This window comes from Lutra lutra, chromosome 7, assembly GCF_902655055.1.
Source record: "Lutra lutra chromosome 7, mLutLut1.2, whole genome shotgun sequence".
In the NCBI taxonomy this organism is placed as follows: Eukaryota; Metazoa; Chordata; class Mammalia; order Carnivora; family Mustelidae; genus Lutra; species Lutra lutra.
In genome coordinates, this window is record NC_062284.1 from 4,844,780 (window position 1) to 4,863,017 (window position 18,238).

Sequence of the window (18,238 nt, forward strand, 5' to 3'; positions counted from 1 at the left end):
AAAAAATAAGGTTATAGGCCTTGTAAAACTATTGTTAAACAATTTGCATGCATTTATTTGCTTAAAAAATTGAAAATGATCAGGCTAACCATAATAAGAATAGAAATGGAATGAGTATCTTCCAAATCAGATCGGGGAAATGTGGAAGTAAAAACCAGTCATTCAATGCAATAAAACGCAGGCATGGTAGATAAATGCTTTGGTGAGTCGCTGGATGAGTATGGTGGAGTTAGCTCATTACTCATTCCTGTGTCTTTCTGGGCCTTCCTGTATTTCAAAAGCTAGGATTCTGGATTCCGTTTTGGCTCTTCCGATCAACTTCTCTCTTACTTGATTTGTAGGGTGGAAGTGATGCAGAGTGTGGGTGTGTGCTGTTTTTGTGGGTGAGCACTGCCTTGGGGGTGTCTCATTTCTCCGTGGTGGGTTCCAATCAGGATACTAGCCATGTGGTTCACTAGCCAGCCATTCAGTTAAGTGGCTTCCAGATTGGGCCAGTAAGGGCCAGTGGCTCTTTTGGTGGAGGATCCTGCAGCAGGCTTCTCCACGTCGCTCCTGAAGGTTCAACCTAGAACCTACTTCTCCTGCCCTCCAGAGAAGCTCTTTAGCCACTTTATACACTATAATGAATTCTTTGTACCTAATCTATCTAGAATGAATTCTGTTCTCTGAAACTGAACCCAGATGATATAACAGGAATGCAGAAAATAAAATATAAAGAATATGCTAAATACCCGAAAATAAAAGAGAATTCAATTACGAGAATAAATCCAATTATAATTACTAGAACAAGCTAAACTCCAGCTAACAGAGATATATTCTCATATTAAAATTTCGAAAAAATGAAGCTGGATGCTAGGAGACACATGAAAAACAACGAAGTACTACACAGTAGTTAAAAGCCATAAACACAAATGTATCTCAAAAACATAATAGGAAATGAGAAAAGTTGCGAAAGATTACTCAGCATGATGTCATTTTGAAAAACTGAAAATCGACAACTGGTGCTCTATACAGTTGGCAGATCCGTACTTCATATGTAATAACACTATAAAAACGTGAGTAGGAATGATATGCACCAACTTGAGCCCAGTGACGAGGGATGAAGGAGAACTAAGGGTGGGGCTTTAGTTAGGTCTAATTTTGTATTTCTTTAATAAGCACCAAGTAAACGAAGCGGCATGTTTTCTGTTTAATCTCGAGTGGGGGGCGTGGGTGTCGTCAATGGACTTTTCTGGACGCGTCCGCGCGTCTCTGGTGTTGTCTAGTTGACGAAACACAGCCCCACTCTCAGCGCGGTCCTGGCGCCGTCGTGGGAGAGCAGCTCCCAGGCTGCAGAAGTAGGGGGACGGCGGGGACACTGGCTCCTGGCCGGAGCCGGGCTCTGCGGAGGTCCCGGGGAGACTCGGCAAGAACCTCGACGAGGGGCCGGGGCTGAGGAGCGAAGAGCTCGCACCAGGGCGGGGATGGCGGCTCCCGGCTGCGCCCCTCACCAGGTGGATTTTTGGGAAGCTCCGCTGCGCGCGCCCGGACGGACCGTGAACTGAGCCCACCGAGGGCGGCGCGGGCCGGGGGCGGGCCTGGCGGGCGGGCTGCTGGACGCCCCGCAGCGCGGGAGCCGCGAGAGGGAAGGCTCGAGCTCTGGGCGTCCAGTCGTCTCCCCCGGGAGCAAAGCGGCGGCCCGGGGGGTTCGGGGAGGCACGAGGGGGCGGCCAGACGCCGGCTGGAAAGTCGTAAAGCGAACCGCGCGGCCGGGATGCCCCCAGCGCGGGAGCCCGTCAGTCACACAGCGGCTCCCGCACGTCGGAGTCGACGTGCTCTGCCGACGGGGCTCGCGGCGAGTCTCGACGCCCCGGGGGCCCCGGGCCGGGCTAGGAGCGCGGGGCCGGGCAGCGGGGCCGGGGCCCGGCGGCAGGCGGCGGGCGGGCCGCGCCGAGGGCGGGGCCGGCCGCGCGGGGGCGGACCTCGGCGCGCTCCCGGCCGCTCGCTGGCTGTGGGGCCGCTGCGGCTCCTCTGCCGGGTCGCGCCGGAGGACGGGCCTTCGGGCGGCGGTTCGGGCGGCCTGCGGACGGACGCGCGGGCCGACTCCCAGGCCCCGCGCCTGCCGTCTCCCCCTCCCGCCGGGCCGGGCCCGCGCCATGGCCGCCTCGCCGGGCTCGGGCAGCGCCAACCCGCGGAAGTTCAGTGAGAAGATCGCGCTGCACACGCAGCGGCAGGCCGAGGAGACGCGGGCCTTCGAGCAGCTTATGACCGACCTCACCCTGTCGCGGGTGAGCGCCCGGGGCCGGGGCCGGGGCGCGGGCTGGTGGGGGCGGCCCCCGCCGCAGGCGAGAGCCGGTGGGGCCGAGGCGGCGGCGGCGGCGGCGGGGCCGGGCCGGGGCCGCGCGGGGGAGCGGGGTCGGCGCGGCCTCGACCTCTCGGCGCTTCCCCGCCCGCCGGCCCCCGGCGCAGCCCGCAGAGGCGGGAGGGTCGCGGGGCCCGGTGAGCGGGGAGAGGCAAGAGGCCGGGCCGGGCGCGCGGGGCGGTGGCGCGAGGGCGGCCTGAGGGGGAGGGCGAACGGAGCCCCGGGAGGAAATCACAAACAGCTCGGAGGCGGGCGGTGCGGCTTCTCGTGGCTCCGCACATCCTCCGCCAGCCGGCCCTTCTGGACGGCGGGGCGAGGGGGGCCGCGGGGCCCGGGGCGGGGGGGAGCCGGGTGCACCGTGAGCCCGGGGCCGGCGCGGGCCGAGGGCAGCTCGGGGGCACCGGGGAGGCGTTGCGAGCCGAGGGAGGCTTTCCTCTCCGCTTTACTGCGCTCAGCGCGGAGATTTAACGAGAACTGGCAAGGTGCACAGCGTCGCTGGTGACGGAGGAGGGTCCAAGAGCAGTGAGTAAGGCGCGAGCCGGGACAAACACCCGGAGGTTGGGAAACTGTTGAGTGAGGCAGTGGAGGATGGAGAGCCAAGAGGAGTGTCCGCGCAGGGCTGCAGGGAGGAGGGTCAGCGGGAGCGGGCCAGGCCTTGAGGCTCCCGAATGCTGACCTTGAAGGACCATCGCGAACCCGGGGGAGGATATGCAGATACTGGACAGGGGGCAGGCTTGAAGGGGAGCTGAGAGCGGAGTTGCACGCGGCGGTCCCCGCTCACTCAGCTGCAGACACTTTTTTTTTTTTTTTTGGCCAAGTACGGGGTTTGGGAAAACTTCTTGAATCTGCTGCCTTTTAATTGGGGAGATTTTCATTTAAAAAATTTCCTCTTTTTTTTCTTTCTCTCTCCCTTCCTCCCTCTTTGTCTCCCTCCCTATCCGCCACCCACCCCACCTTCCCTCCCCGGTCTCTCCACTCTTTTTCTTCTTTTCCTATCTTTAGATCCATATTTAAAATTGGGAGACCCGGTAGCAGTCATCCTGAATTCCCATATGACAGCTTTTGCCCGGAGCTGGGTGGTGGTTGCCCCCTCAGCTGGAACGTGGATTCTCTAGTTGGCCACAGTTCACACATCCTGTCATGAGCTCCCCCACACCGAAGCTAGGTGTCATTGGCCATTTATCATATTTTTGATGTTTTCCTTTCATGAAATGAACAGGAAATGAAATGTTTCTTATATATTTATATTTTTATGCTAAGTAAAAATAGAAAGAAGGCTGAAGATTTCTTTTTTCTTTTTTTTTAAGACTTTATTTATTTATTTGAGAGAGAAAGAGGGAGAGCACAGAGGGAGAAGCAGACTCCCCGCTCAGTAGAGAGCAAATCCAGGGCTCGATTCCAGGACCCCGAGATCATGACCTGAGCCAAAGGCACATGCTTAACCTGCTGAGCCACCCAGGCGCCCAAAGCTGAGAATTTCAATAAAATTTATCCTCATGCCCTAAATAGCTTCACTCATTTATTTATCTGCCTGGTGTCCACAGGCATATATGTGTGTGACCTTGGTTAGATTCAGGGATGAACGTGATGAGCTCAGAGCACATTAAAAACAGTTGGGTGAATGCTGAGGATTAATGCTGGGAGGTGTGTTGTTACGTGTTGTTTAGATAAAGTGTGTGTAAAAATACAGGCACTGTTTGTCTATACCCTTAGAGTTGATCCAGTCTCTCACCCAATTCATAAACCCTCTTTAAAGCATCCCTGATAGATAAAGCCATGAGTAATGTGTGGACTCTTTTTTTTTTTTTTTTAAGATTTTAAAAATTTGACAGACAGAGATCACAAGTAGGCAGAGAGGCAGGCAGAGAGAGAGAGAGAGGAAGGGAAGCAGGCTCCCCGCTGAGCAGAGAGTCCGATGCGGGGCTTGATCTCAGGACCCTGGGATCATGACCTGAGCCGAAGGCAGGTCATGGCACCTGGCACTGCTGTATGGACTCTTTTTAGGCAAAATTTTTTCACAGATCCTTCATGTTTATTTAAATGAGTTTGGTTATGTTACTTAAATATGCTCAAACATCCACTGTACATAAAGTCCTTTGATTATAACTGTGGTACAACCATAACTAAAAGACATGCACAAAATAAATTCACTCAACATTAAAAAAAGCAATAAATTCAAATTCACATCATTAATTTGATACGACATATGCTATTTTGCTGAACTCAGTTGAAACTCTCAGGATGGGTATGATGCGAAGACGTATAATTTAGGTTTTCTTGAGTTTAGTAAGGCTGATCAGGTATGCCCCACGGGGTAAGTCAGTTCAACCATCATTTTCTGAGTTCTAATTACTACAAAATTAGGATGTCACTTTGCCCTTCACCCGGTACAGGACATCATTTATGTGTTAATTCCTTCTGAGTTCTTTCTCTGCTACCAGTTGCCGATAAAATAATGCTACTTTGGTCCACTGTGTTTATATTTTTTAATGTATTTTCAATTTTTTAAAAAGTAATCTCTACATCCACCTGGGTATCGAACTCACAACCCTAAGATCAAGAGCCGCATGCCTTACTGACGGAGCCAGCCAGGCGCTCCAGGGTCCAATGTATCTATAAAAATAAGGCAAATGAGAACACTGCATTTGCTGAGTTGTATTTTCTTATTTAAAAATGTCAAGGATTATTTTCATAACGCAATTTGCAGAACTGAGCACTTCTCATAGATAACGCGTAGATTCCCCAGCATGTATCTGTAAACCTGTAAGCGTCCAAAGGTCCCAGATGGAGAAGAATCCAGCGAGCTCATTTTATTCGTTCATTCATTCATTCATTCACAATTAATTAATGTGAGCTCATTTTATTTATTTATTTATTTATTTATGAGAGCCAGGGGAAGGGAGAGAGAGAATCCTAAGCAGTCTCTGTGTCCAGTGTGGAGTCAGTTTCACAACCCTGAGATGACCAGAGCTGAAATCAAGAGTTGGATGCTTAACCACTGATCCACTCAGGTGCCCCCAGCTAGTTCATTATTGGTCACTGGATGGCAGATACACTGATTTTCCATTATCAGACATCAATAATCAGTCTTTCTTTCTGAGCCTGTGCTGGGCTCCAAGGCATTCTCTACATAATCAGAGTCAATCCTTCAGAGTTCTGGTTAAATCCTATTTGCCTAGTAGGTGGGAGAGACTGGATTATGGGGAATTTTTCACTCCAGCTTTAGGGGTTCAGTCTTATTAAGAAGCAGTGGGAATATTTTGAGAAGACAGTGCTAGTGGGGTTACTTAAGTGGTGGTACCTGGGATGGTAAGAAGGGTTAAAAAGTGGAAAGAGGCTGTTCCTTTGTTCATTCATTCATTTGTCAGTACTGGAGTGCCCACTGTCGTTAGTGGGGTCTGTGTGTGGGGGGAGGTGAAGACATGGTGTTTCAAAGGTCTTATTAATTTGTTCATCAAATACTTACTGAGTCCAGGTTATGGCGGACATTGGGGATTATAATAGTTTAGCAAGCAAAACACAGTCTCCTCATAGATTTTAGGATTTAATGGAGAAGATATTCCTTTGACAAGTAAGGACAGATTTTAATGAATATTACAAAAGGGGAAGCAGCTGCCGCTCTGGAAATGAATGGTAGGGAGTCCTGCCATTCATACCATGGCGAGGGGATGCCATTTGAGGGTGTGAGGTTCAGCAAGGGGACAAAGAGGGTGGTTTGAGTTGAGGCATTCACAAGCATCAGATTGTAGAGACAGGATTTGGGACTTGATCTTAAGGACAATGGAGAGTCATGAAGGGGTTGAAGTAAGGGAGATTTGCGTTTTAAAAGGATGCCTGTAGGTCTAGAGTGGTGGATAGAACTGAGGGGGAGGTGGCAGAGAAACCCAAGGGAGGTTGAGGTAGTAGTCCAGGAGATGTGATGATGGCCTCGACACTGGGGTGGTCGCAAGAGGGAGGCAGAGAGGTGAGCAGATCAATACTCAGAGCTAGAAATGACCAAACTGGGTGAATGCATGATCCCCAGCTTTCAGACTTGAGCCATTTCAAGGTGTCCTGCATTAAGAGGGGGAGCACTGGTGGGAGCAGATGCCTCAGTGTCAGGAGATGCTGAGTGTGAGGTGCCTGTGAGGCATTTCAGTGGAGATGGTCTGGCAGACAGTTTATATGGCCCTGAAGACATAAAAGGATCTCCAGTTAAAGAGGGAAGTCTAGGCTTGTGATAGAAATGTGGGAACCTTTGGTGTATGGTTGTGGTAGTAGATTCAGCTGCCTAAGAAGAATTTCTAGAGCCTATCTTGCAAATTGGTGACCTGAATTCTAATTTGGTCCTTATGGGGGGGGGGCAGGGTATGCCTGAATGTGTTTGTTTGTTTTTAATTAGGACCAACAGTGAATATTGGCATTTTATTTATTTATTTATTTATTTATTAGATTTTATTTATTTATTTGAGAGAGAGACAGTGAGAGAGAGCACGAGAGGGGAGAAGGTCAGAGGGAGAAGCAGACTCCCCATGGAGCTGGGAGCCCGTTGTGGGACTTGATCCTAGGCCTCCGGGATCATGACCTGAGCCAAAGGCAGTTGCTTAACCCGCTGAGCCACCCCGGCGCCCAAATACTCGGATTTTATATTAAAGTTTGGATTCTGGCCTCTTTTGAAAAATGAAATCATCTAACAACACTCACTCCATTTCCGCATGGTAGCAGTTGCCTGGAGCTCCCATAGTGGCTCCCCCCTCCCCTGGAAAGTGCATGTACGTGTTCAGTTTGCCTCAGCCCCCACCGCTCCCTGTGGTGTTCCTTACAGTGGTTCCAGGGGCTTCCCTTGCTTCTCTTCTGCACTTGGCACCTGTGGACATTTGAGTTCATGGCTGTGCTTCAGAGCGAAATGTGGAGAGGGCCCAGAGAAGCCCGGGGAGCTCCACCATGGAACGGGGAGGCAGAGGAAGGAAGCCAGCAAGAAAGACCAAAGAGCAACCAGAGAGGGAAAGGAGAGCATGTCCAGCAGCTAAGCCCAATGCTGCAGACTCGTCTGACAGGTTAAGGATGTGTCCGTCGTTCTAGTAAAGTGGAGGCCGTTGGTATCTGGGTGAGAGCCCCTGGGATCCCAGTGACCTGGTGGGGATGGAGGTTGCCAGGCAGCCAGGACCAAATGGAAGGAGAGACAGGATTGGGAGCTTGTTCTAGAAGTTCAGCTTTGAAGAACAACTTGTAGTTTTGAGAAACCATGGCGTAAACACAGCACATCGGCCTGGAGCATTCAACTAGCTTGAATATTTGGGGAGAATCATTTTTATATTAAAACAAACAAATATTAGATGTGTTCTATAGCGGAAGACCTCTAAGAGTGGAGAAAAGAGGGGCGCCTCAGTCGGTGAAGTGTCTGCCTTCGGCTCAGGTCATGATCCCAGGCTGCTGGGATGGAGCCCCACGTCGGGCTCCCTGCTCAATGGGGTGTCTGCTTCTCCCACTGCCCCTCCCCCCTGCTTCTGCACACATGCACTCTCTGTGACAAATAAATAAATAAAATCTTTTTAAAAAAAGAAAGGCGAAAAGACTAGACATACTGGATTTGGGCTAAATATTGAGCGCCGTCTCTTTGCCAGATGCTGTCCTTGACTCCTTTACATCCATTATCTCCTGTGGTTTTCATGCTGCCTCTAGGGAATGTGTACCTAGATTACTCATCAGTTTGCAGATGAGTAAACTGAGGCTGAAGAGGTACGGTTGCATGGCTGATTAGTGGCAGAGCTGGGGTTTGAGTATGGCTGTGCCCCTGCATGTTTGTGTACTTGATTGCTTTTATTCCCTGACCCCCCTCCCCCAGGATATCTACTTATCCCAGCAGCATCAGTTGAAGACACTTTCCCCATTGCATTGCTGTGATACTTTTGTCAAAAATCAATTGGGCCAGATGTTGTGTGGGTCTATTTTTGGACTCTCTCTTCTTTCCTGTTGATCCCCATGTCTCTGTGACAGTTGCTCCTGCTTGAATTACTGTAGCTTTAGAGTAAGTCTGGAAGAAAGATAACAGCCTTCCAACTTTGCTGTTTTTTTTTTTTTAATTGCTTTGACTACTGTAGGTCAGTTTTAGGATGATCTTGTCAGTTTCTATAAAAAGGCCTGCTGGGATTTTTGTTTGGGATTGGCCACTGTGAGACTTTTTATCTTATTTTTTAAATTATCTTTTAAAGGTTTTTTATTTTTATTTATTTGACAGAGAGAGGGAGCACAAGCAGGGGGAGCTGCAGAGGGATGGAGAAGCAGGCTCCCCACCGAGCAGGGAGCCCGATGCGGGGCTCCATCCCATGACCCTGGGATCATGACCGGAGCCGAAGGCAGAGGCTCAACCGTCTGAGCCACCCAGGCGCCCTTGTGAGACTTTTTAAAAAGGGAGTTAGTGAGGCTTGGATTTCATTTCATGCAGACATTAAAGGACATTCCACTGAAGTGTGGAGCTACAGGCTAGAGGTTGCTAAGTTAAGTTCCAGCATGAGGCACGTAGGGAGAAGGAGTGAGTAGATGGTAGCCAATCTCAGGCCGCGGTGGAGGAATAATAGGGTGCAGTGAGGTCTTGGGCAAATGGTAGCTCAGGCTGTGTGCGGGGGCGGGGGGGGCAGCTGCTTCTCAGCTCCACGCGTTGTTGCCACGCAGGGCAAGTCCTACTTGATCTTGCAGTCAAGAGATGTCGGAAATCCGGGTTTTGTACAGTCTTCCAATCCAGAATGACATCTTAAAGCATTGAGTGGGTCAGTATCATATTTATGGGTCAAACAGAACTCTCTAAATGTGGTCCCTGGCGTGCCAACCCGTCATCTCCACTTAGTCTACCCATTCTTCGGTGCCCGTTTTGATCATCAGGAAGAAGGATGGTGTTGAAGACAAGTCTCTAAGGTTCTTTCCAATTCATCGATTCTAGATTTCAAAAGAGGAGGATATCACAGTTACTCAAGGGTTTAGGAGCTAGTGGCGAGTATCAACAATGATGATGATACTTTGAGAAGTTGTCCACAGCTTTCCATTTTACACCCCACTGTCATGTCTTTTCTCTCTTTGAATCCTTACGTTGTCTTTGTGGAGTAGATGGCAGAGTAATTTCCCCAGCTACGTGGGAGCTTCAAGACACACAGGCAGGTCTTCCGGCTCCGAGTGCAGGACTCTTCTCCCCAAAGCACAGCAGTCTCTGAAGACTCTAGAATAGGCATTTGGGGAGGGAGAACAGGTATGGGAGCTGGTGGGAGGACCTTAGGCTCAGGTGAAGGCAGGTGTCCAGCTAGATTTAGAACTTGGTTGAACTTGGTTGAAGTGTCAAGGCTTTTGGGTAAAAGTTGAAGCCTTTGTGAGAACTCTGTAAAGGCAGGAACCTTAGCATGTGTTCATCTTAGTAAGACAACACCTGGCACAGTACCTAACATACACGGTTAAATGTTTTTGTGTTTTTAAGAATTATTTATTTGTTTGTTTGTTTGTTTGACAGAGAGAGAGAGAGAGAGAGCACAAGTAGGCAGAGTGGGAAGCAGAGGGAGAGGGAGAAGCAGGCTCTCCACTGAGCAGAGAGCCCCATGCGGGGCTTGATCCCAGGAACCTGGGATCAGGACCTGAGTTGAAGGCAGCCACTCAACTGATTGAGCCAGCCCAGCACGCCACAGTTAAATGTTTTATATAAGTGAATAAATGGATGGATTGATGGAAGAAGGAATCAAAGGCTTGAGATCAAGGGGGCCAAGAATCTTGTCTAGAGAATTTCAAGGACGGAAAGTCAAATGCTTCTGGTAAGTGCTTTAAGAGTGTTAAGATCAAAAGCTCAGACTTCATTGTTGTAATTCTGCTGATAGATGGAAAAGGCTCGCTCTGTCCTCCTTCTCATATTTGACTCTTGGATCTGGGTTCTGATGAATAGTTTATAGCTGCCTCCCAGGACAGTGTGTTTGGGAAATCAAATACTGTGGGTACAAGGAAGTTAAGGCCACCAAGGGGTTTTGTATGCCTTTAAAACCTCCAGCCAGATATAGGCTCTTATCTTTTGGAGATGCGTACGGAAATGTGGAATGATACATCGTCTGGATTTCTTTCGGTGGGGTGCCGTGGGCCGTCAGGGGGTAAGGATGAATCAGGACTGGACATGAGATCATCGTGGAAGCTGGAAGCTGTTAGATGGGGTTTCATTGTATTCATCTCTATTTTGTATATATTTGAATTTTTCATAGTAAATATAAAAATAATAAAATCGGCATAGGCCCAGCAATGCTTTTGGTCAACCAAACTTCATTTTTCTCTGAGCTTGTAAATAGTATGATCACTGAAAGAAATGGGGGGGGGGGCGCGGCTGGGTGGCTCAGTTGGTTAAGCCTCTGCCTTCGGCTCACATCATGATCCTGGGGTCCTGGAATCAAGCCCCATGCCAGGCTCCCTGCTCAGTGGGGAGTCTGCCTCTCCCTCTCCCTCTGTTCCTCCTCCCTGCTGTGTTCTTTCTCTCAAATAAATAAGTAAATCTTAAAAAAGAGAGAAATGGAACAAAGAAAAGGACCGTGGCAGATGTAAGAATGATGTGTGTGTGTATTTAAGAGAGGGAAGGGTTGGGGAGGGTGTTGGGAGGGTAGAGGGAAAGCCAGAGAGATAATCTTAAGCAGGCTTCGTGCCCAGTGCAGAGACGATCTCACAACCCTGAGATTATGACCTGAGCCAAAATCAGGAGTCAAATACTTAACCAGCTGAGGCCTCAAGGGCCCAAAGAACGTGGGTTTTGAGGTAGCCATAGCTTGGTCTCCTCCAGCTGTGTGACCTTGGGCAAATGTTGAGCTTCCTTAAGTCTGGGTCTCTAGGTCTGTAAAGGCAGGATGATATGGTCTCCCTTGGTGGTCGTGGTGAGGGTTAGTGATGAAACGGTCAGAGCCTCTGAGGACAGCATCTGGCTCATCTCAGGGGCTTCTATTGGTAGCTTTTATTATTATTAGACGAAGGGTCTAATAATCAAAGACTTTAGGATTCCCATCGCCTCTTCCTCGTGAATATAAGTGCCAAGAGTTACGTAACCACAAGAGTTACGTAACTCTCAAAGACCAAATCGGACCACTTGGGGGTTTACAAGAACTGTAAAGAGTTTATTGCCTTTTGAAAAATGAAGCCAGGAAGAACTTACAGAAGAAAGGCACCTAAAAGCATTGGGATGCCATCTGATACTTGTTGAGTTAGCCTCCTCCTTTCCCCAGTTAAGGGTGATATTCAGTGTTAGTGAGAGTTCTCTCCTGAAACCGTTTTCTCATATATACTTAGTATACCCGCTGGGATCGCATATTGAGAGCCATCGAAAGGCCTGGATGCAGAGACTCTGTAATCACTCTTTGGAATGTGTTCTTAGGAAATAATTCGGAAAACAAAATGTTATATAGCCATTAAAGATGATTAATACCGTAGGAAAGAGTTAAGATGCAAGGCTTCGAGATCACACCCAAGTTGTGATTACTGTCCTACAGGTGTTACACACACGTGTGAGCGGAGACTGGACGGGCACCATGGAAGGGAGTGCGGTTCCTGTGTTAGTGTCATAGAGAATGGCTTAGTTTTCCTTTAAGAGACTCTTTTACTGCTGTTAGAGGTTGTGCCCACCTATACACGCACACCCAGAGACCTTGCAAAGACCTCACTGTCACCGCGCCTAGGACATTTGGAACATGGGTAAATAGACTAGTCAGTCACAAATCAGAAGGCACCGAAAACCTGTAGGTTTTAGGTAGAAAAGAAACTGAAACCAAGACTTTCACTCTTGAACCGTTTCGCTACAAAGTACCCATACTTCAGTGCCTCCCTCAGATCTTTGCTGTCATCTCTTCAACCGTCTGGAAATCTCTTTGTTTCCAGGTCCAGTTTCAGAAGCTTCAGCAGCTGCGTCTCACGCAGTACCACGGCGGGTCCTTACCGAACGTGAGCCAGCTTCGGGGCAGCGCCGCGGAGTTCCAGGTACCTCCAGAATTCTCTCTCCAGGCCCAGTTGAGTGTGGAAGGATAGGCAGCCATTGTCCTCAGAAAGATGGGATCTTGAAGGGTAAACTGGGCCTAAGTACCGTTCGGAGTTCTTCTGGGAAGCCCATCATTCCGTCTCCTAGTTTCTACATCTTGACCTAGTGTACCTCATGGGCCGGCTAGGGCGGCACTGTCCAGGAGAAATATACCGTGAGTCACGTACGTAATCAGACTTCTCTAGTAGCCACAGTAAAGATGAAGAAACAGGTGCAGTTGATTTTAACATTATTCAAATAATTTAAGTTATTATTTATCCCTGTAGATCCAGAATATTATCAGTTCATTGTATAATCAGTATAACAAACACAAATGCGGTATTTCGCGTTCTTTTTGAAACTTGTACTAAGCCTGAAATCTGGTGCACATTGTACACTTAGAGCTCGTCGCGGTTGAGACCAGCCGTATTTCAGTACCTTCATGTGTTGATCTCTACCATATTGGACAGTGCAGATCTAAGGCTCGGATACATGGCCTCTTGCATTTAGGTTAGTACCTTAATCGTTTGTATCATTGAAGAACTTTGTTCAAAATAACATGGAATCGATATTTCAGACAATGGTATAGGATATTGTTGTTAAGATCCAAATTAGACACCCCACTCTCTGAAAAATAAGGTGCCTCTCATAGTTCTAATTAAGCAATTGAAGATTTGGTGTTGAGGTTGGGAACTTCAAGACAAAGTGTAAGTTGGTTTATTTGGATGGCTGTCCATGTTAAAAGCACTGTCTTCTTTCTTTGCTGTAAAAGCTGGGTTCACTTGTTTGATGATGGTCCCATAAAGCAAAAGTATTATTTAAAATAGAGACTTCCATTTGAGAGAGCTAACAGGGGCTCTTAAATATAATGGTTATTAGAAAAGGCAAAATGTGAACATTCTTATACCTGTTACATTGGATCTTGTCTTTCCTACGTTGATGTTGGAATCTCACTGTGCTGCTGCCAGTATCAGAGCCCTTCCTCGGTAGACCAGATGATCTTCTGCATTGGCCTATCGGATCATTCAGTATCCAGATAAAGCAGGTCTCTGCTTTATGCTGCATTTCATGCTTCTTGAAAACAGAACACTGCCAGCATGTGTTGTGTTTGAGATCCTGACTTTGTGGTACTTGGTAGTCAACTTCAGAGGACTGTAGGTAGAACTTACTATCCTGCCCCTGTCCTGTTGCAGTGGGGAGCGGGGATAGAATGAACTAATAGCCCTTGACCTTCCCAGGATTCTTTCTTTGAATACTTTGGGTTTTTTTACCTCCTTTTTTTTTTTAATTTTTAAGATTTTATTTATTTATTTGAGAAAGAGAGCATGAACACCAACAGGAGGAGAGAGAGAAGCAGACTCCTTGCTGAGCAGGGAGCCTGATGTGGGCCTTGATCCCAGGAGCTGAAGGCAGACGCTTAACCAACTGAGCCACTCAGGCGCCCCTGAATACTGTTTTGTTTTTTGTTTTGTTTTTTTGTTTTTTTGTTTTTTTGTTTTGCTTTGAAACAGTCACAATCTTACAGAAAAGTTGAAAGTTCAGTACAAATAACTTTTTTCCCCCTTGAGAAAACAAGTTGCTAACGTGGTGCTCTTTCACCTCCAAATATTTCACTGTGTATTTTCCTACAAGCAACGACGTTGTCCCTCATAACCCAAACAGAGCCATCAAAATCAGGAGGTTAACAGTGGAATGTTATTACCATCTGAGCCATGGGCGTTCGTGTGTGGTTTCACCGTGTGCCCGCTGCCGTCTTCTGCAGCAAAAGGATCCGGTTCAGAATCACCTGTGTTTACTGTCCGTAGTCTCCTTCAGTCTAAAACAGTTTTTCAGTCTTTTGACATTAAAGAAATTATTTCTGACTTTTATTTTTTTTTTTTTATATTTTATTTATTTGACAGAGAGAGAGATCACAAGTAGGCAGAGAGGCAGGCAGAGAGAGAGAGAGGGAAGCAGGCTCCTCGCTGAGCAGAGAGCCCGACGCGGGGCTCGATCCCAGAACCCTGAGATTCATGACCCGAGCCGAAGGCAGAGGCTTTAACCCACTGAGCCACCCAGGCGCCCCTATTTCTGACTTTTATGACGTTAGCCACTTATTTTATTTTATTTTTTTCAGTGTTCCAAGATTCATTGTTTATGCACCACACCCAGTGCCCTCCTTAATACCCATCAACAGGCTCACCCATTCCCCCATCCCTCTCCCCTCCAAAACCCTCAGTTTGTTTCTCAGAGTCCACAGTCTCTCATTGTTTGTCTCCACCTCCGATTTCCCCCAATTCCCTTCTCTCCTGATGTCCTCCGTGTTATTCCTTATGCTCCACAAATAACAGAAACCATATGATAATTGTCTTTCTCTGCCTGACTTATTTCATTCAGCATAATCTCCTCCAGTCCTGTCCATGTTGATACAAAAGTTGGGTATTCATCCTTTTTGGTGGCTACGTAATATTCCATAGTGTATATGGACCACATCTTCTTTATCCATTCGTCTGTTGAAGGGCATCTCAGCTCTTTCCACAGTTTGGCGACTGGGGCCATTGCTGCTGTGAACATTGGAGTACCGATGGCCCTTCTGTTCACTACATCTGCCACTTTTGAAGAGCACCAATCGGGTATTTTGTAGAATATCCCTCAGTTGGGGTTTGTCTGATGCTTCTTCATGATTTGATTCAGATTTGTATCTTTGGCAGGAAGAGCACAGAATGACGCTGTTGTGTCCCCGTAAGTGGATGACTTTCTTTTGTCCTGTTACCAGTGGTGCTCACTTTTATCGGTTACTGGTGTGTGTCAGGCCTCTTCATGTTGAAGACACTCGTCCCCTTTGTAGTTAACAGCTGTTCTGTGAGGAGATACTCCATACTGACCCTCATCAGACTTTCATGCATCCTTATATTTATTTCTGTCTATCTGGTTTTGTGGCTTCTGATTTTATTCAGTGGGTTATAATCTGGAACTAGTATTTTGATTTTGGTGCTCACATTATCTTTGCTTTGCTTTTTTTTAAGTAAACTTTTTTGAGGTATAATTTACCAACAAGACAACTGACATTTTTGTTTAAAGATTTACTTACGTATTTATTGTTGGGGGGCAGGGAAAGAGAGAGTGCGCACGTCCTACACATGTGCAGGGGGAGGGGCAGAGGGGCAGAGAATCTCCAGCAGAGACTCCCTGCTGAGCGTGGAGCCTGATGAGGGTCTCGACCCCAGGACCTGAGCCAAAATCAAGAGTCGGATGTGCCCCTCAGATGACCTTTCTTAGGGGTACACTTCTATGTTGTATCATCACTGCCATAGTCAAGATACAGAACAGTTCCGTCATCCCTGTCCTGAAGTTCTTCCTCCACCCCCCACCTCCAGGCTCTGGAAACCACAGATCTGCAGCTTGGCCTACTCCAGCGTGCCCTATAAAGGGAATCGAAAGTGTGTACTCTTTGGAGATCTTCCTTCGTTAGTATATCGCATTTGAGAGGCCTCTGGGTTGCTGCACGTGTTCGTTTCCTAAAGTTGCCCTAGCAAAGTGCCATAAACTAGCAGGCTGACAACTGCAGAAATTCGTTCTCTCAGTCCTGAGGCTGGAAGGCTGAGATCCAGGTGTCGGTAGGACGGTGCCGTCTGGAGGCTCTAGGGAAGAAGCCTTCCTTGCCTCTCCCTAGCTTCTGTTGGCTGTTGCCAGTCCTCGGCGCCCCAGGCTTGTGGCTCCCTCCCTCCAGCCTCTGCCCCCATTCAGCAGGACCTTCTTTCCTGTGTTTCTGTGTCCAGAGCGCTCCCCGTCTTGTCCCTGAAAGCCACCAGTCCTTAGGTCGAGGGCCCCCGCTAATCCCGTATGACCTCCTCTTAAGCTGATTACCTCTGTCCAGATTCTGTTTCTAAATAAGATCCCAGTCACAGGTGCTGGGGGCTCGCTGCATCGCACTTATCTGTGGTTTATTCTTTTTTATTGCTGAGTAGTGCTCCGTAGTGGGGGGTACTGTCATTTCTTTACCCGTTCATCAGTTGACGGGCATTTGGATTGTTTCTACGCTTTGGCAGTGGTGATAAAGCCACTCACGTATGGTTTTTGTGTAAATACTTAGTAGTGAGATGGCTGGATCACGTGCGTATCTTTAACTTTACGAGAAACTGCCGGCTGTTTTACGATGCGTCTGTACTGTTTAACCTCCGCACCAGCAGTATAGAAAGTTCCAGTGATTCTCCACGGCTCTTCATATCCCAGTATTTCAGGGTTGGGTTTTGTTTTGTTTTGTTTTAAGATTTATTTGTTTATTTGACAGACAGAGATCACAAGTAGGCAGAGAGGCAGAGGCAGAGAGAGAGAAGAGGAAGCAGGCTCCCCGCTGAGCAGAGAGCCCGATGCGGAGCTTGATCCCAGGACCCTGGGACCATGACCTGAGCCGAAGGCAGAGGCTTTAACCCACTAAGCCACCCAGGCGCCCCATTTTTAATTGTGGCAAAATAACATAATATTTACCATCTTAACCATTTGTAAGCTTATAGTTCAGTGGTGTTAAGTATATTCACAGTGTTGTGCAACTCTTCCATCTTACAAAACTGAAACTCTGTACCCTTTCGACAACAACTGATGCCCTCCTCCCCTGTGGCCCCACGGCCACAGCTGTGCGTTCTGCCTCTGTGAGCTGACGACTCTAGGCACTGCACATAAGTGGGCTCATGCGCTGCTTGTCTTCTCGAGACTGGCTCGTTTCACTTCGCGTCAGGCCCGCGAGACTCATCCTTATTATGGAACGTGGCAAGATTTCCTTCTCGTTTAAGACAAAGAGTGTTCCACGGGATGTATAGACCACATTTTGTTTGTTCTTTCACCCATCACGGATCCCTGGTCGGCTCCACCTGGCTCTTGTGAATGATGCCGCTACAGACGCAGGTGTGGAAACATCTAGAGATCCAGCTTTCCGTTCTTCGGGTGTGTGCTCAGAAGTGGCGTTGCTGGGTCATACGGTCACCCTATTTTAAATATTCGAGTACCGGCCATACTGTTTGACACTGCGTCTGCACCGCCGTCCGCTCCCCACAGTGGTGCGCGAGGGCTCGGGTTCGTGCCCATCCTCGCCAGCGCCTGTCATCTTCTGTGTGTCTGTTGGTTTCATAGTAGTCATCCAAATGGGTGCGAGGCGGTGGTGGCTCAGTTTAAAAATTTCTGTTCTGGTGCACGTGTCATGCTGTCCTATTATGGTTTTCATTGGCGTTTCCCTAATGTCTAATGATGTTGGACATCTTCCCGTGTGATTATTACCTCCTCTCTTCTCCGGTGAGACGTCTGTTCAGAGCTTTTGCCCAGTGTTTTAAATGAGTTGTTCATTTTCCTGTTATGTTGTGAGAGTTCTTCATATTTTTTGGATGCCTTTCCTTTTCTTTTCATTTTCTTTTTTCTTAGACAGTGAGCACGCACGTACAGGCGCGGCGCCATGGTTGTGGGGGAGGGGCAGAGGGCTAGAGAATCTTCTGCAGGCTCCAGTGCGGAGCCCGAGGCAGGGCTCCATCTCATGACCCTGAGATCGAGAAATCTTAGCTGAAATCAAGAGTCGGGCGCCCAACGGACTGAGCCACCCAGGTGCCCCAGATGACATTTCTTTATCAGATATGTATTTTGCAAGATATTTTCTCCCTGTCTGTGGCTTATCTTCTCATTTTCTTACAAAGTCTTGAAGAGCAGACGTTTTTAACTTCAGTGAGGCCCAGTTGATCAATTTTGTTACTTTATGATTTGTGCCTTTCACGTCTTATCTAGAAGTTATTTGCGTAACTCAAGGTCACAAAGAAGTTTTTCCTGTGTGTTCTTTGGGAAGTTTCATAGTTTTAGGTGGTACACTTAGATAATTTCAAGTTAACTTTTTTTCATGTCATGCAAAGTACGGGTTGAGGACCACTTTCTTTGCATATAGGGGTTAA

At 48.0% G+C, this 18,238-nt stretch overlaps 1 protein-coding gene across 2 annotated transcripts in view; it reads left to right on the forward strand.

Annotated features, from left to right (window-relative positions):
* Positions 1–1,996: 1,996 nt before the first annotated feature.
* The window catches only part of CRTC3 (CREB regulated transcription coactivator 3), a 98,635-nt gene continuing 82,393 nt past the window's right edge, over positions 1,997–18,238 (forward strand). For both annotated transcript variants that reach the window (XM_047735611.1, XM_047735612.1), the window contains exons 1-2: positions 1,997–2,267; positions 12,197–12,295. In XM_047735611.1, coding sequence (XP_047591567.1) covers positions 2,136–2,267; positions 12,197–12,295 — 231 coding nt within the window. In that variant the 5' untranslated portion in view covers positions 1,997–2,135. The remainder of the gene's footprint in view (positions 2,268–12,196; positions 12,296–18,238) is intronic.